Source organism: Fusarium verticillioides, chromosome 1, assembly GCF_000149555.1.
Source record: "Fusarium verticillioides 7600 chromosome 1, whole genome shotgun sequence".
In the NCBI taxonomy this organism is placed as follows: domain Eukaryota; kingdom Fungi; phylum Ascomycota; class Sordariomycetes; order Hypocreales; family Nectriaceae; genus Fusarium; species Fusarium verticillioides.
This window is the reverse complement of record NC_031675.1, coordinates 2,740,221-2,755,925: the sequence shown is the minus strand read 5'-3', so window position 1 is coordinate 2,755,925 and position 15,705 is coordinate 2,740,221. Positions and strand designations below refer to the sequence as shown.

Here is a 15,705-nt window from a genome sequence, read left to right as displayed (position 1 = left end):
GCTGTTTGACATTGTTAGCTCACGCCAAGTTGTTAGTTAATAAGTCAGGCTTCCTTGGTGACAATCTAAACCAACAAAGTGAGGGGGAAACACCCCACTACGACATACCGCACCTAGGTAGGTAAGCCAAACTGTTTCAGCGTCCACCTTGGTAATAGGTCTCTCGGTTTGTGGAAACGTCACAACTTCAAAAACTTACCTACAGAATCGTATTTCCCTCAGTTGGTCAACTGAACATTATCCCCATCCCACCCATATTCTGTCACTTCATCCTTTCTTGCATTGAGGCTGAAACCTGGGTTTTTCTTTACAACTTGATTTGTCTTTCTATTCCATTATGTCTGAAGCTCAGGTTCCTGTTTGGCTGGATTGTGATCCAGGTCATGATGTACGTATTAAAAACGGTGCTTATAGCCTTGATCTTATACAAGTTCTTAGTTCTGTTGCGGGACTCGGTGATGTTTATGCTTATTTTTTTTTTTTTATTTTTTTTATTTTTTGTTTTCTTTCCTCTTTACGTCTCGTAATAGCGCTCAGCGGTTACTAAGTTTCTTGATAGGACGCTTTCGCCATTCTTCTGGCAGCCTATCATCCTCAGATCAGATTGCTCGGCGTCTCAACGGTCTTTGGGAATGCATCTCTTGAGTAAGTTATCTAAACCAATCTTGACTTTACGGCAATATTCTTGAGAACAGCTTGTTAACGTGTGATCAGAAACACAACGCATAATGCTGCCTCTATTCTCACCGCCATTGGTATGCATGATATTCCTCTCTATATCGGCCTGGGTAAGGCTCTTGAACGTCCTGCCCTTCATGCACCAACGGATATCCACGGTGTTTCTGGCTTAGATGGCACCGACCTTCTTCCTGAGCCACTTGTGACCCCATCTCCTATCCCGGCTGTTGAGGCAATGGCAGAGGCCCTGCGTGCTCAACCCCCTGGTACAGCGTGGATTGTTGCAACTGGTGCGCTGACGAACGTTGGGGCTCTGCTCCGTGCGTATCCAGAGCTTACCAGTCACATTAAGGGTATCAGTCTTATGGGAGGCTCTATTGGCGACAATTTCTCAGATGCACCGCTCGGCGAAGTTGATGGTCGCCCTAGAATCGGAAACTACACGCCTTGGGCTGAGTTCAACATCCTCGTTGACCCAGAAGCTGCTGCTACGGTGTTCCATACCAAAGAGATCGCTGCTAAAACTACGATTGTGCCCCTGGATCTCAGCCATCAGGTGTTGGCGACGTCGGAGGTGAGAGAGATGCTGTTGTATGGCCCTGATGCTGAGCGGACAGGTCCCGGGAAGACCACTCTCCGTACCATGCTTGTTGAGCTCCTTTACTTCTTTGCTCAAACATATGCGTAAGTCAACACAAACCAATGACATGCGCCCCTTCGACTAACAATTCAGTGATACCTTCGGTATTACCGCTGGACCCCCTCTGCATGATCCTATTGCTGTTGCTGCTGTACTTGTCGACACCGAAAATGAGATTCCCTTCCTCGAGTGGGACGCCAAGCACAGCCAGCCCCCTGAGCATAATGAACGCTTCGAAGTCACAGTCATAACTGAGGGCACGTTTGAAGAGGCTAAGGAGGGTAAGCAGACCGGTCGCACATTGGCCAAGTTGCTTCCACCAGGTCAACAAGGTGTTAAAATTCCTCGGGGAGTCGACACTGCCAAATTCTGGGAGGTTATCGAAGAGTGCATTGAGCGAGCAGATGCAAAAAATGCTGCTCTTGCGCTTGCGAAGTAGTTTCCAGGGAAGAGTCAAAGTGCTAGAGTAGAATAAAAACCGCGCGAACAGGATTAGATGGTTGGACGACATACTGCGTCATGATAAATCTATCAAGTCTTGTTATAGTCTATAATTCATTGTGGGTGGTCTCCTTACTGCCCAAATCCCAATCAAGCATCAAATTCAAGCTCTGTTCATATGTCCAGAGAGTGACAGCGCTCGCAGGGGCTGATTTGAGGAGACTGATAGTCAAGCCCTTGTACAAACCGCGGAGGCCTTCGGTGCGTAATATCGTTAAAAGCGCACCCCGTGCCGTGGAGTACTCAGGAATGTTTTGGTAGATGTATTGCTGTCGCGCTGGTCCCTGCACCTGAATACGCTTTCGTACAAGATCTAGAGGGAATACGGCTGTTTTGGAAAAAATGCTGGCACACATGCCAGCAGTAGCGTCTCCGCTGCCCCATGGCATGTGTAATCCCTCTAGAGACGTTCTAAGGGATTCATAAGTGACGAAAAAGATGCCCATGAAGGGTATGATTTGGCCGAGTCCAGGCCCAATACCTCTAAAAAAGCCTCGCCAACCCTCATCGCGTTTGATATCCCAGACGGCACTGCGCAGTGATTGGTAAACACGGTGTCGACCCTGAGCTGCGAATCGTGTTCTTAACAAATCGAGAGGATATGTGACGGTGGTGGCAGCAGCACCAGAGGCAGCACCAGCAATAAAACTTTCGGCAGCATCAGGCAACCTTAAGGGAAATGCCGTTCGAAGGAAAAGGGTCGCCGAGCGGTATGTTGTGAATTGTACGGCACCATAGCATACATACATAAGCTCTGCAGGAACATTGCCCTTCCACAGGCCTGTCAAACCTTCATGCTTGAGGATGTGTTTCAGGGTTGCGAATGCTCCTCGATAAGCTGGTGCGTTGCGCAGAGCTGCTACAGGATCGGACAGAGAATGAGGCTGGAGTTGGAGACGGATCTTGACGACATCGAGGGGGGCAACGACGAATCTAGAGATTAGTTAGTATCAGTACTGACTACCATTGTTCAAAGAGGGCTGGAGATAAAAGAAGCCTACCTAGAAACCAAACCTGCTATTGCTCCCGCAGCTACGACTTGGACTCTCGAGCCCTTGTTCCCAATGTCAGCCAGCAGCCCGAAGCAATCCAGAACCAACACCCTACCTCATCCTTAAGGTGCCCTTCTTTGTGCGACATGCATTCAACTACAGCCCGGAAGGACCACAGGCAGAAGAGATGCTTTCTATGTCGAACGGTCTCTGCTACAGCCTACGAGAGGTTGCAGTTCGAGAATGCAGAAATCGACGGAGTTGATGATGTGTCGGCTGAGCGCAATACGAAGTCGCTCAACGTTGATGAGCCAAGTTGCTGATAAGTAAAATAATGCAACGTTGGCGGAGATAGATGCCCGTGACAGGATTAGTAGATGATACGGGCTATGCTTTTGCAAATTGTCGCCAATTGCCATTGGAAGATTCTAATGGAAATTGTTTGGGTCGAAAATGCTCTAGAGCTTTCTTCGAGGAGCGTATTCGTCAAGTTGTTATTCTAGGTATCACGGGAAATAAAATCCGTGTTCAGATTGGCTAAAATTTACCCTTGATTACCTTCAAGCTCATGATGGAATTTTTTGTGCGACGGCATGATTTCCTAATGTCGATTGCGGTTTGCGACGGTTGTTAACGGTAGAGACGGCTCCATCGTTTTGCGCGGGATGCCATCATTGGATCAATGGCTCCTGATACTGCTGAAGGAGATACGAAATATTTCTCTTGCAGAAAGTAAATCTGGAATTGAGTGAATAAACGATCTACAATAGTGCTAACCAGCCTCGGGGTCTCTTGCACCGATGGACGAGGAATTCATCAACCGAGCCGATGGAGATCCGCCCGGAACAATAAACGATAGCCTCTAGGGTCTGGGCCAGGTTCCACGACTTAGGCCGCTGGAACTAACCAAGCAGAAGTTTGACAATGTCACCCTGACGTTGCATGTGTTGATACTGGCATATGTATAGGATTCCAGGCAATATAAAGCGCATAAAGCACTAACTTGATGAGCTATGAGCATGGAAGAAATCGCAAAATTGTTCATAGACGAGCTGCAAGGACCAGTCTCAATACCAATCATGACTGCAACAACGTTAATTCTAGGAAGCTTGGAGTAAAACGTGGGGTTCCCGTCTCCACACCATGATGAACTACTACTATGCGGGCACCTAAGGATAGAAAGAAAACTCGGGACTTCGCTCCTAATTGACAAAAGGACTCAGGTATATTAGCATAATTTTAGGATGCCTTTTACTAAGTTCATTCTGACACCCTACTTCGAAGTCTGATTTTTCTTGCTCTCAAGGGATAAAAAGAAGAAGAAGAAAAAAGCCTCTGGAGGAACTCCAGGCATCTAGGTAAGGTACCTAGGTAGGTAGCCTCCATTGCTCCGGCCGAGAGGCTGCTCCTCAAGCTGCTGCTCCGATGCCGTCATTGGCTAAGGCCATTTGAGACTGGAACCCCAGAACCATGCTTGGAGACATCCGAGACCTCTCTCGGACAGAAGCACGCATGGGTATGGCACGTCACTTGCCTCTTTGATACCTCGTGCCGCACCGCCGACAACTCTTGCCGGATACACATGCTCCTCCGGCTCTTACCTTATATTTCACCAACCCTCCCACTTCGATCTCAGTTGTTCCCAGGTTACCTGATGTTCAGAGACTCTTGTAATATACTTCGTCTCATAGCGCTAAATCCTGTTCTCCATCTTTCCCTCTCGACAATCCACCCTCTGGGCCCTCGATTCAACCAACGAGACTACTCCAGTCACACATAAAATTACACCCGTTACACAGTCCTCCCACGATACCCTCAACTCGGTCGATTTCGCATACATCTGTCATTGTGTACTCTGTAAAACGCGACCACAATAACGACACCTCGTCCAGCCTTGCGGCGCTCAATCTGTCATTGACAATGACCACCACGCAGCTTCCTTCGCCAGACACAACACAGCTTCTTGCTCCGTTTCTGCCTGCTCTCCCACCATCTGCTATCTCTACGGAACCTGCGATCGGTATTCTTCCGCTGTTGTCCCCTATACTTCGCCAGCGAGTAAAGCTTCTATCTGCATCAAGTACCGAGCCATGGATTCGACTCCTGTGTTACGATAAGGCAAAAATACCCGAGCTGGTTCAGATCGCGCAAGGCGGTAGCCTGGAGCCACATCCGGTATCGGGTGAGGTCGAGGTCGACTGGGACTATGATGCAGAGATACGTTTTCGTCGGGTCGACGAAGAGACTCTACAGGCTCTCGTTGTGCTTCCCACCCTGGGCTTGGCCTTCCAGTTGATCTACTGTGTTGGAGACGTTGAGGGAGGAGGCGATGGCTGGAGAGTTGGCGAGGTCACTGTAGCAGACAAACCCTCACCTTACGTACAATTTGGGGGAGCGTCCAGCATTGCAGAGGCCGAGAGACAGTTCAGAGAAACACAGGCGAAGAAGATGACCAGCAAAACCAAGGACGTCAACGGCCACAGTCATGGCAATAGATTGCATGTTCCTCATAGTGGCCACGAAGAAGAGGAAGAGGACGACGATGATTACTGGGCACGGTACGACGCGACTCCATCCCGGACACCAGCGCAGAAACAATCGCCTGCCCCTCCTTTAAAATCCACTTCTCAAATCGGTGGTGTTCGTGCATCTTCGGCAGAGGACGCATATTTTGCTCAATATGACAGTGTTCAGCCTGCTATGGATAATCATGACCCGGATGAGGAAGAGGCTGCTGCGCAAATTGCTCCACCACTTGGACTCGGACGTACCCAAGAGTCTGCCGAAGCCACAGAGCTTAATGAGACACAGGGCGCATGGACATTGGCCGAGGTCGAGAAGAGTGACTCAAGCCCGATACAAAACGGATATGATACCGAACGCCACGCCGCTCTCCTTCACCCTCGCCCAGCCTCGAGCGCCAGTTCCAACGGCTCGGAAACAGTTGCTAAGCTTGAGGCGTTTGCCGGCAAACAAACACAAAACGAGTTCGGTGTAAAACAGCATGTATCGCGAAGTATTCGAAGCCTGTTCATGCTTTCGCGTGCTTCAGGCATTGATCGCCAGGAGTTTGAGAGCCTTGTTCGTGCCGAGCTCGATATTCTGGGCATGGTTGAGGCCCAAGAACAAGTCTGACATCTTTTCACCACGGGTTTCATATTTCCGCATAAAGAAATTGGAAAGCTTTTCTAGGCGGGGTCTTGCATCTTTTTCTACCCGGTATTTTAAACATGCATGTAAGGCGTTGGTTGTTAGGCATCTGGAAGGCAACTTGAGCATTGACAAGGTCTTCAGCCTTCTCATTTAACTTGGACGGAACCTGGACATAGAGAATATGTTGGAAAGTATCTCATGACAGAATCGCAAATGGTTCAATATAAAAGTTTCAATTGGCCGAGTCTGCTAGGTACAGTGACGATGTCGGTGATGACTATTCACCTTGTGCTCGGCAGTCCCCGGTTCATCGTTTGTGTCACTCCCGAGGCATGTCACAATAATATACGGTCTTTGATCTTGATAGAGTATGATCATATTGTTAACGCATGCCGAAGCACTTCGCTGCTTAGAAGATTAAGTTTCCGCAAGTTGGGAAAATGCTGTATTAGATCGCGCTGACGACTCAGATATGGGCTCCCGAATCAATAGCCCTCACTTGAACTTACGAAAACTTCCAAATCTTTCACAAGCACCGCCCCGAGCCCTTTTTTATTATTCATTTTAGCTAATTCAGCCCCTAATCAAGCTTCTGGACCTTTCTGCGAATGTTCCACCTACGCGATAACTAGATTTTCTAGGGCAATACGTGCTGTCTCGAGGACTTTGGTACAATTGCGCTCTGCTGGAGAACAAGCCTTAGTCGGGTAAATAACTCCACGAGCCGCTTCATGTGTGTGCCCAGCAGCATGAAGTGCGTCAAGAGCATCATGTCTCTTTTTGCTTCTCTCCTCAAGTTGCCCAACGACATCTTTGAGTCCAAGTTGTCGATAGGTCATCGCGCCTGGGATCTCCTGGTCCTTCTCATCCAACCCGTAGACGTCGAGGCGCAGAAGTCCCCTGATTGTCATTCTCCACATGTCGGGAGGCATGTTTTTGTTGTTGTAGCTTTGATAAGTCGTGCAGCCCCTAGGCATACCCCCAATGCAACCCCAGAGACCACCGATTTCTTTGAATGAAAACCAAAAGGTGCGTCCTTGCAGCTTGGCGAGCGCAGTCTCTTCATCTACCATTTCTAGAATCCTTGCGTAGGCATTGCATGCAGATGGTACCAGAGCGCCAAGAAGCATGAGGTTCTGGAAGGATTGTATGGGAGGAGGCTTAGCGGGTTCGTCAAGCAAAGATGCAGAACAGACAGTGCATCTGATAACATCGTGAGCAACTCTGGATGCATTCCGTGCGACTTTCATGGCTGGTATGACCTCAGCCGGCAGATTTCCAAGAGACTCGAGAGCTAAATAAAGTGATGACAAACAGCCGCAAGACACTGTAGGTACAGGTCGCATAGATGGGGTCGGTGTTCTAATCACACTCTCAGTGGATTCAACAGAGGCATCAGTTTCGCTAGAGTCAGGTGGTGTCGGCGTGTCCGAGTTCTGTTTTAATCCTGGGTTTGAGGATTCAATCTGATCTGCTAGGTACTGCTGAAGCGTGTTGCTGAGATCCATCGAAATTGTTTCTTGCGGAGCGTCTGTCTCGCCAAAATTGATGCTACCGAGAAGGTCAACACCACTCAGATCCAATGTAGGCAATGTCGCATTGTCAACGAGTAAGCCTTGGGGTTCCGCGATCTGCGGATTGAAAGAAAACGTGTCATGACTAAATTGCAAGTCCCATGTATCGGCATTTGCATTAGCTGGATCGTCCAGGAAGTTGAGATTAAGAAGCAAGTCTCCGGTGGTTTGCGTCTGATTCTGGTGCTCATAGGAGATATTATCATCTGGCTGGAGAAAAAGAAGGGCTTCCTCTGGTGGCTGGGAAATGGTCGGTGCTGGTAGAGTTGCCTTATCGTCCATATCCACATGCCGCCTCTTTCGGGGACGGCCCATTTGCTTTTGCGGAGAATAGTAGCATATTATTCCCTCCTTTTTACACCGAGAACAGCCATCGGATTCTTTGGAGCATGCGAGTTTTCGGGATCCTAATGACCGATAAGTCTCCAATTCGGACATACCATGAGACACTCACGGCATTCGTCACACGCCCTATGCTTTGTAACTCCATCGCCTGCTGCAGTTGGAGCCATTCTTCTTTCCAAAGGCAATTTCCGATACCGTATCTAAGCGGAGTCTCACTGCAGGCAACAATATATTGTATAGCAAGAGATTGTGATGTGGAACAATATCCAAAAGTCACAGTCAGCATGAGTCTTAGCTTACTATCTAACTACGAATCTGACTAATGTTGTGACACTACCTACCCTTAATATGGAAGTAATAATTAGCTATAAACTACCCCAATCTTGCCAATCTGCCAATTTAACATCCCATTCCAGAGATCGACAATGTATGTGGTTATAAGTGAGCTACCATAGCTGGAGGTTTTTCTCCTTCTTCTGTTTCTCTTTTTCTTTATATTATAGGAAGAAAAAATTATCTCAGTTATTCTATTACGTTTAACGTTCTACTATAGCAGGCCAATATTATGTTACTGATAGAAAACCCCTGCGACAGTCTTTTCTGTACACTGGCCAATGTCTAAAAACACTCCTCTCCCGTTATCGTGGAATCTGAGTTCCTAAACTTGCTAAGAAGCACTGGCCTTATTAGTGACCAGATGGCTCTCAATCCAATCACCAGTAATACCTAAGAAGCGACTGGTTGAGTCAGTGATCATAATTATCTCTTATGTTCTTGGCATGGGACTCTCGAGGCTGTAGCAATATGAGCCTGTTTAACGTCAGCAAGGACATGTCAGCTCAGCAAAAAGCAATTATTTCGCGCGCCGAAAGAGATGCGGCTACGCAAATCAGGCTTCTGTATTCTTGTGCGCCCCTCGGCGATTACAATATAGGTAACCTAGTTTTTGAGGCTTCGTTCATGGGTCTATGGAGATAATAGCTCTTACTTGGTCCCGAAAAAAGACTTCCCCACTGTCTCATCGACGCCAAAATATTTGGGTACAATCCATGACCCTTTGATTTGGTGTTACCTGTTTCTGTACCATGAAGAAGCGATAACCCCGGAGGTACAATTATAAACCAGGCTTCGTTTCTTTCTTCTAATCCAGAGACTTGTTCGGTACGAATTGTTTGTTGCATTGCTTGCCCGTTGCTACTTTGTTCCCGCCTCGTGCAAATTGTCCACCAGCTTGCGTCATGATAGAGTGGTAGACGCCAATACAACCCTACGAGAAGCAAGCTTGCCGAAAAGTCCTTCAACTGAGAACAAGCAGATTTGCCCCTGCATAACCCTCCGAAGTTGTCGGCACAATGACAGCCACTCCTATGGCCAATCTTGGCAATATCGCCCGCGCTGAGTACAAGGCGCTATTCGATACAGAAGTTGCCAAAGGGATCAGAGAACCACTTGTTCTTCCTTTCTGTCTTTTCGGTCCTTTCATTTTGCCTGTCGTCTATTTGGCAATCCCACATCGAAACCAGCCATGGCTTTACCACGCAAGATGGCTTGTCGTGGCTTTTGTCGTTGCGTTCGATGCTTATATGATTCGGTATATGTCTAGCTACAACGTCGCTCCAGCATATGCGTCAGGTCTCATGGGCGGATGGGGTATCTTGACGACTCTGAATCTTTTGGTTTGGACCGATCCGCAACTCAACTATGCCAGGGTTGTCAAGATTCTCAAGGGCAACAAGTCGCAAGCATCGTCAAAACAGCTGCCCATCAATGTTGCCAACGGATCAAGGCAAGAAAGCGTGATTCGACAGCGAAAACCTTACCACGGAGACATTGGACTTTCAGGTGAAGCTGAAACCCATGCCAAGAATGGGAGCTCCAAAGATGTGGTTTACGCCTGGCAGAAATTTCCTGAAAACGGATCGTTCGGTGAACGACTTAACTGGACACTCGACCTTGCTACAAACTTTAGGGAAATCGGTAGGTTTGGAACGATGATCTAACACTTACGAGGAGGTTCCCGGCTAAGCTTTTTCTTCAGGCTGGAATCGTTCTATCTCTTCCGTGCCAAGACCAGATATCCCAAGCAATATCCGCGATGGTGATCCTGTATCCTTCGACAACATGCTCATTGTGTCTAAAAGTGGCTACTATCGTAATTTGACCGAGAAGGAGTTCGTATGGAGCCGTATTCGCAGAGTCCTCTTCCTCACTTTTCTTTTGGACCTTTGCTCTGTTATGATGGTCAAGGATCCCTACTGTGCCTATGGACCTGATCAAGAACTTGAGCTCCCTTTGTTCCTCCGGCAGCTTCCTCCTTGGTTGCGCTTCATCTATCGCGAGCTCCTTTGTCTTGTTGGTATCTATGCTGCCATCGATGCCATTTTTAGCTTGCATGACCTTTTTCAGTTCTACGTTTTCTCCTACTTTTATCCCATACGAAGAGAGTTATGGCAGTACACCAACGTCTTCGGTCCTATCTCGCAGGTGCTTGATAGAGGCCTTGCTGGTTGGTGGGGGGCGTTCTGGCATCAAACCTTTCGTCTTCAGTTTCTTGCGCCCGCAAAGTTCCTCGTTGACCATGGCTATCTTCAAAGGGGAACACTACGTGCTCAAATATTTACCATGAGTTTATCCTTCATACAGTCCGGTTTACTTCACGCCGGTGGAAGTCTATCGTCTATGCCAACCACAAAACCCTGGAGAAGTCCGCTCTTCTTTGCTCTACAACCTCCTGGCATTATTTTGCAGCTTATTTTGCTGCAGACTTGGGACAAGCATTTCCCCAACTTCCCTCGCAGACTCCGCCAGGCATTCAACATGGTATTCACTCTGGGCTGGCTCTGTCTGACCGCGTTTTTCTTTACCGATGATATTTCATCTTCGGGTATTTGGCTTCTGGAACCTGTGCCGATATCCCCTCTGCGCTGGCTTGGTTTCGGTCACCCAGATGATCATTGGTGGCGATGGAGGAGATGTATGTTCCCGATCTGGCATGCAGATAAATACTGGTGGAAGAGTGGTATACAACTTTGAAGCCAGGTAAAGAAAATATGTTTGTCAGACAGCCGCCATGTTTGGGGCAATCAAGGGGCAAGTCGATCACAATGTATACCCTTGACTATTTTTCGTGCATAGAAGAGACAAAGTTATTAGAGGTAGATCATTTGGAACATCTCAACTGAATTTACTATTCGCCTAGCTCATGAAACTTGCAGGAGCTCGTATTTTTGGCCCGAGGCAAGCCTATCAGCTTCATTTCGAAGCCACTTCACAACAGGCTGATAGTTGGTCTGCTTTGCTGCCAATACCTCCTCAAAAGCAAGGCAAGCATTTCTATCACTATTAGGATACTGCCAAGGGACGGCACGGTGACAAACACTTACAGAGCAACTTGCGATTTTCGCACGTCGCAGATGTACTGGGGATATCTCATCACCCGAGATCTGCTAGTCAAGAGCAGGAAGGCAACGTCGATCACTTTAGCGATTGTTCCTTGAGAAAGATCAGACATCAAAGGAGCCGCATGATGAGTTTGAGCAACCTACGGAGTATCATTTCACTGCTCGGTTGCTGTGTCTTTCCGAGGCAACGCAGGTAAGCGTACATTTTACTCGCAGTCTCAACAAAAGTGTTTCGAAGCGAGTTGAGAACGGTTCGGTTTGCATTATGGGACGTGTCATAAAACATCAGATGAGATTGAATCTTGAAAGCGTCTTTATGGTCATAGGAGCCTTGGTTAGCAACTCTTTGGGTTCATGCGGTACGGGGGACTAACTTAGAACTTTTCGCTGGAAATTTTGACCAGGTGTGCGGCCGAAGTCGACAGTCAGAGAAGCAGATACATCTTTCTAGGTGTAAGTACTGGTTTTGGATTGCACTAGAAGCATGACTCTTGAGCGTACCAATATTTGCATCCCTGTCTCTGTCCTTGGTGATATCAAGTGTCTTGCAATTTATAGTGGTTCCGCAGTAGGGGAAGCCTTTCTCATGATTAGACTTCTGCACGAGCTCACCATCATACAGCATGTCAAAGTTGACCATGGTCTTGGTCGGGTTGACCGCAACGCCATACTCAGGAAACCCCACATGCATAGCATTGACAAATTTGATCGCCTTTTCCTGGTCTTGGGTGATCAGAAGAAAATCGTCAATGAGGCGTAAGAGTAGGCAGTCTGGCGAACGAAGGAAGTCCAGATGTTTAACTTCAAGGTCAGCATAGAAATAATTGCATAAGAATGAAGATAGCACAGAGCCTTGAGGAATTCCGATTTTCTGTCTGTAGTATTTCTTTCCAATCTTGACAAGATTATGCTCGACATGTTGCCTGAGAAGATGCATCAATTCTCCAATGTTTTGAGTATTGCGTAAAGCGCTGCCCACAAAGACAGTGTTTTTCTTGTTGAGAGCCAGGTTTTGCTCGAGCCGTGTGATGAAATCTGGGTTTTCCTTCTCGCTCAAGGCTGTTGCATGCCATCGACGAATAGCTTTGGACGAAGACTTGTCGTCAGCTACCGCTGCTCGTTCCCCAGGCTTCACTTCTGCGTGTTTCATGATCGTATATTTCGACTGAGTTGGCACGGACTTCATCAGACTGACAACTGCCTCTTGTGGGATGGTATCAAAAGCAGCCTTGACATCAGCCTTAACAAAATACAATCTACCATATTCAGGGCCCAGAGATTGCTTGAATAGCTTCAGTCGGGTATAAATATCGCTGACGGAGAACATAGTTGAACCCAATTTGGACGGGTTAATCCTCTGTGTTTCGGGTCAGCTTCAACCCCCGAATGTTTGATACCTCACATACCTTCTCTAGCTTCAAAAACGAATGCACGGGACCCAATATAGTGTTTATACTACGCCCAAGCTTGCTTGAAGGTCCCCTGCCCATAGCCCTACGCCGGAGATTCATGATGGGGCGAAGTTTGTTGCCTTTTGGAAGGAGTCGAACTTGGCTATAGCCCAGCTTTCGAGAACGTAATACCTGCAGCGCGTCATCCAACTTGACCTCCTCAAGCATGTTCGCTCTAAGTTCCTTCATGGCTGGCTCTGCTATATGTCTCCAAACTTCATGGCGAAAGTAAAAAACTTGGTATCGATGAGTATTAGACTCGGTAACATAAAATGTGTTTCGGATCAGAGGGATCAATAGTGAATCAAAAACGAAATAAATAAATTCATTAAAAATCTCCAGACGCTTTGCAGTATCTGTTTTGCTTGGGTTGTGGTCACCCAGAATTGGTGGGTGAAGCCAAGAGATTTTGGCGATCTGATAAATGATTAGCCATGGTCAAGCTTTGGCACTATCGGTCACTAACCGTAATATTTTGCATTATTTCATGTAGCGACATGGTTTCAAAGCGCCTGAGCCTGATGAAACTATCGACGTTTCGCATGATAGTGGATTTGTTGTGTTTTTGTACAGCCTCATCCCCCCAGAAGTCTTTGGGGATAATCTTGGACAAGACGGCTTGACAAAACGATGAGACCTGAGATAACGGGGTTGCTAGCTCTACCAGGGATTTATGGTATGGGGGTGCTGGCGCTTGCGATTTCAAGAGCCCTGGCTCGGATTGCTTCTGAGATGGAGCACACTTATAGTATGAAACCGTCATCGGGCGTTGCGATGGAATAAACTTTAGAGAGGATAGGAGACTCTTCTTGGTCTTCGGCTTCTTAGTTCGCGATGGCTTGTCAAAAGTGCATGGGCAGTGGTGCTTCAAGAGCTCGATATATGAACACCGTCCATGGAGAACTTGCAAGCGTTTCACAAGTTCTTCAGTATATCCACGAAGCCGCTTGGGTATTTTTGGCGTTCGCGACCCGGCATTTCCTGCCTTTGTTCGAAAACAGGGAGCAATCTCGTCTTCTCTCAACGTATAGTCTTGAAACTTTTGCGAGGTTAACGTGGGGTCGACATGAGAAGTAAACACGTTGTGAAGTCCGAATTGCCGAGGAAATATGTACATCATCACCTTGATTGTACCTTGGCGTTGGATCTCTTGGTCGTTAGGCATGGGAGCGTTCTTGTACCGATTCAGCACATCTGAAAACTATTAATAATAATTTTGATTATATATGCTTTCTGTACTTACGAATGTGCTTGTAGCCGGGCTGGACGTGTCCTTGTGCCGTGAGGGATGGCTTGGCATAGAATATTCTGCTTCTCACTAGAGTTATGTCTATAGGTTTGCGTGCTTCACCTTTAGATTCCTTTGCCATTGACAGACTGCCTCCATGAAGGTCAACCTCTGCAAGTGGCACACCTAGAATGGTCAGATAAGAGCTTTAGTGATTTGCTGTCTTACCTGTCAACTGATAATAGTTGTTGAAACCTGCTTCAACCTCTAAATATATAGAGGCGTCAACAAGGAGATTGATCATGATTTTCTCTCCAGCTCTGCCAAGAAGGGCCAATAATTGTGGCCAAGGGTTTTCCCTCAGCGCCTCAACGTTAGAGTTCGGAAAGAGGCTAAATAGTCCAGGAATGGTGTTGGTTCCTTGGTCATCTGGTCCGGCTGATTTCCTGAACCCATCACACAATAGGTGCTTGGGTCGACGTCCGAGTTGCACCTCTCGAGAGAAGAGACGCCATACAACGAAGTCTACGATCTACATGATTCTAAGCGACTTTTCATACGAATAAAGATGCCGTACTAACCTCATTCTGGGAGAATATTGATCCAGAAATCCCATCGGAAAGACTGACGTAAGACTCGTCCTCTCTCTGTGAGAATGCTAGCCATTGCTCCCATCTCGTGTCATCGTTGTCGGCCTCTTCATGGGCAAAACAAACAAGTGATGTATCTAGGAGTCGTGATAAAGTCTTCTCAAACTCCCTGGCATCATTTGCTTCGCCAATGGATGCCACTTTCTTTCGTCGGATTCGAGATCCATGAGGCAATTGGGAGAGGACATATTCTCTTAACGAGGTGACCCTGCTGTAATGACGTTCCAGGAGGTCGCGCCTTACGAGGATTCCCCCGAGTGATTTGGCTCGCTTTTGGTGTTCCGACGTGACAGCAGTCTCCGACTTTCGCTTTCTCTGGGTTTCCATAACCGTTCTGTATCTTTTCCCGTTGGACGGTTGTCAAGCCGCTGTGTTTTCCGATGATCACTGTGTAGTTATTTGAGTCAGGGTGGAATCCTGTGAGCCACAGAGTCTCGAACGTTGATTAATTTGATATGTGGCTGATCTTACCCGACGTGAGAGCGGGAGCTTGGCCCCAGAGGGATTAGTGCAAATTTAGTGTGAGGCTGGTTCCAGGGGTCAGTAACCAGCCGCTTAACCGAGCGTTGTCACAGAATTGGCCACTGATCATTAACAGGAATTCTGGTAATGAACTTCGTTCGATGCAATCAGGAAAAGCTCATATTCTACTACTTACCAGGGCCTCGTGGTTATGTGCTTGCTGTTGACTTGGCTAGGAAATGTGGTTTGCATCAGAGACGGCAAGGGATGGGTAACATGAAAGCAATCTGCTGCTTCGCAAAGAAGGGTAAGAAACGCGAACCTCACACATCCACGAAAGCGGCCACAGCATAGAATTACATATACTTGCTGCGGGAGATAGCGTTTTCAGTGTGGTAGATGGGTGTCTCTTTGGCGGAAGGTGGGATTCCAGACGAAATTGACATGGTCGCTGAGAAGCGTCGTAAGTTAGTAGGTAGTCTTGCATAGATACCATCACACGCAGTATCACAACGCAGGAACGGCGAGCACGAAGGAAACCTGTGCGACTGTGTAACCGTCTTTGTGAAACCCTGGAACGTAAGACCTAGGCTACTAGGTAAGTTGAAAAGTGGTCAGCTCGGATAATTG

General features: G+C 47.5%; 6 protein-coding genes across 11 annotated transcripts; 3 read left to right on the top strand and 3 right to left on the bottom strand.

Moving 5' to 3' along the window:
• The first annotated feature begins 178 nt into the window (after positions 1 to 178).
• On the top strand, positions 179 to 1,944 carry FVEG_01164 (DNA glycosylase). Of its 2 annotated transcripts, XM_018887969.1 has the most exons (4): positions 179 to 388; positions 560 to 645; positions 715 to 1,362; positions 1,412 to 1,944. In XM_018887969.1, exons 1-4 carry the CDS (start codon positions 338 to 340, stop codon positions 1,755 to 1,757), a joined length of 1,131 nt encoding a protein of 376 aa, XP_018743792.1. In that variant the 5' UTR covers positions 179 to 337; the 3' UTR covers positions 1,758 to 1,944. The 2 variants fall into 2 exon arrangements, with proteins under 2 accessions (XP_018743792.1, XP_018743793.1); XM_018887970.1 differs by lacking the exon at positions 179 to 388 and having other exon boundaries at positions 513 to 645.
• Positions 665 to 3,336, bottom strand: FVEG_01165 (hypothetical protein). 2 transcript variants are annotated; one of them, XM_018887972.1, is made up of 4 exons: positions 2,927 to 3,336; positions 2,821 to 2,873; positions 1,896 to 2,752; positions 665 to 1,846 (listed from the first exon to the last, which is right to left on the bottom strand). In XM_018887972.1, exons 1-4 carry the CDS (start codon positions 2,957 to 2,959, stop codon positions 1,836 to 1,838), a joined length of 954 nt encoding a protein of 317 aa, XP_018743795.1. In that variant the 5' UTR covers positions 2,960 to 3,336; the 3' UTR covers positions 665 to 1,835. The 2 variants fall into 2 exon arrangements, with proteins under 2 accessions (XP_018743795.1, XP_018743794.1); XM_018887971.1 differs by having other exon boundaries at positions 665 to 2,752.
• Positions 3,337 to 4,263: 927 nt separating this feature from the next.
• On the top strand, positions 4,264 to 6,312 carry FVEG_01166 (hypothetical protein). Its single transcript, XM_018887973.1, has one exon. The coding sequence runs from the start codon at positions 4,732 to 4,734 to the stop codon at positions 5,944 to 5,946; it is 1,215 nt and encodes a 404-aa protein (XP_018743796.1). The 5' UTR covers positions 4,264 to 4,731; the 3' UTR covers positions 5,947 to 6,312.
• Positions 6,313 to 6,349: 37 nt separating this feature from the next.
• Positions 6,350 to 8,133, bottom strand: FVEG_01167 (hypothetical protein). Its single transcript, XM_018887974.1, has 2 exons — positions 7,993 to 8,133; positions 6,350 to 7,945 (listed from the first exon to the last, which is right to left on the bottom strand). The coding sequence occupies exons 1-2, from the start codon at positions 8,048 to 8,050 to the stop codon at positions 6,582 to 6,584; spliced, it is 1,422 nt and encodes a 473-aa protein (XP_018743797.1). The 5' UTR covers positions 8,051 to 8,133; the 3' UTR covers positions 6,350 to 6,581.
• Positions 8,134 to 8,853: 720 nt separating this feature from the next.
• On the top strand, positions 8,854 to 11,814 carry FVEG_01168 (hypothetical protein). Of its 3 annotated transcripts, none has more exons than XM_018887976.1 (3): positions 8,854 to 9,860; positions 9,922 to 11,038; positions 11,099 to 11,814. In XM_018887976.1, the coding sequence occupies exons 1-2, from the start codon at positions 9,236 to 9,238 to the stop codon at positions 10,914 to 10,916; spliced, it is 1,620 nt and encodes a 539-aa protein (XP_018743799.1). In that variant the 5' UTR covers positions 8,854 to 9,235; the 3' UTR covers positions 10,917 to 11,038; positions 11,099 to 11,814. The 3 variants fall into 3 exon arrangements, with proteins under 3 accessions (XP_018743799.1, XP_018743800.1, XP_018743798.1); XM_018887977.1 differs by having other exon boundaries at positions 9,922 to 11,206; positions 11,269 to 11,814; XM_018887975.1 differs by having other exon boundaries at positions 9,922 to 11,814.
• FVEG_01169 (telomerase reverse transcriptase) lies at positions 10,996 to 15,464 on the bottom strand. Of its 2 annotated transcripts, XM_018887978.1 has the most exons (12): positions 15,272 to 15,464; positions 15,085 to 15,140; positions 14,545 to 15,000; positions 14,192 to 14,495; positions 13,979 to 14,149; positions 13,202 to 13,929; positions 12,691 to 13,152; positions 11,786 to 12,641; positions 11,659 to 11,727; positions 11,429 to 11,596; positions 11,267 to 11,375; positions 10,996 to 11,216 (listed from the first exon to the last, which is right to left on the bottom strand). In XM_018887978.1, exons 3-12 carry the CDS (start codon positions 14,938 to 14,940, stop codon positions 11,084 to 11,086), a joined length of 3,396 nt encoding a protein of 1,131 aa, XP_018743801.1. In that variant the 5' UTR covers positions 14,941 to 15,000; positions 15,085 to 15,140; positions 15,272 to 15,464; the 3' UTR covers positions 10,996 to 11,083. The 2 variants fall into 2 exon arrangements, with proteins under 2 accessions (XP_018743801.1, XP_018743802.1); XM_018887979.1 differs by lacking the exons at positions 15,085 to 15,140; positions 15,272 to 15,464 and having other exon boundaries at positions 14,545 to 15,045.
• Between the last annotated feature and the right edge of the window lie 241 nt (positions 15,465 to 15,705).

What these genes read in the sequence shown, in the direction of transcription:
- FVEG_01164 (XM_018887969.1), top strand. Translation starts at nt 338, where the DNA reads ATGTCTGAAGCTCAGGTTCCTGTTTGGCTGGATTGTGATCCAGGTCAT. An exon ending in TTTGGGAATGCATCTCTTGA is followed by an intron (nt 646 to 714) that starts GTAAGTTATCTA and finishes ACGTGTGATCAG; the next exon opens with AAACACAACGCATAATGCTG. An exon ending in TTCTTTGCTCAAACATATGC is followed by an intron (nt 1,363 to 1,411) that starts GTAAGTCAACAC and finishes CTAACAATTCAG; the next exon opens with TGATACCTTCGGTATTACCG.
- FVEG_01167 (XM_018887974.1), bottom strand. Translation starts at nt 8,050, where the DNA reads ATGGCTCCAACTGCAGCAGGCGATGGAGTTACAAAGCATAGGGCGTGT. An exon ending in TAGGGCGTGTGACGAATGCC is followed by an intron (nt 7,946 to 7,992) that starts GTGAGTGTCTCA and finishes ATCGGTCATTAG; the next exon opens with GATCCCGAAAACTCGCATGC.
- FVEG_01168 (XM_018887976.1), top strand. Translation starts at nt 9,236, where the DNA reads ATGACAGCCACTCCTATGGCCAATCTTGGCAATATCGCCCGCGCTGAG. An exon ending in TACAAACTTTAGGGAAATCG is followed by an intron (nt 9,861 to 9,921) that starts GTAGGTTTGGAA and finishes CTTTTTCTTCAG; the next exon opens with GCTGGAATCGTTCTATCTCT.
- FVEG_01166 (XM_018887973.1), top strand. Translation starts at nt 4,732, where the DNA reads ATGACCACCACGCAGCTTCCTTCGCCAGACACAACACAGCTTCTTGCT.
- FVEG_01165 (XM_018887971.1), bottom strand. Translation starts at nt 2,959, where the DNA reads ATGTCGCACAAAGAAGGGCACCTTAAGGATGAG. An exon ending in AAGGGCACCTTAAGGATGAG is followed by an intron (nt 2,874 to 2,926) that starts GTAGGGTGTTGG and finishes ATTGGGAACAAG; the next exon opens with GGCTCGAGAGTCCAAGTCGT. An exon ending in ATAGCAGGTTTGGTTTCTAG is followed by an intron (nt 2,753 to 2,820) that starts GTAGGCTTCTTT and finishes ACTAATCTCTAG; the next exon opens with ATTCGTCGTTGCCCCCCTCG.
- FVEG_01169 (XM_018887978.1), bottom strand. Translation starts at nt 14,940, where the DNA reads ATGGAAACCCAGAGAAAGCGAAAGTCGGAGACTGCTGTCACGTCGGAA. An exon ending in CAATATTCTCCCAGAATGAG is followed by an intron (nt 14,496 to 14,544) that starts GTTAGTACGGCA and finishes AGAATCATGTAG; the next exon opens with ATCGTAGACTTCGTTGTATG. An exon ending in TTTCCAGCGAAAAGTTCTAA is followed by an intron (nt 11,597 to 11,658) that starts GTTAGTCCCCCG and finishes ATGACCATAAAG; the next exon opens with ACGCTTTCAAGATTCAATCT.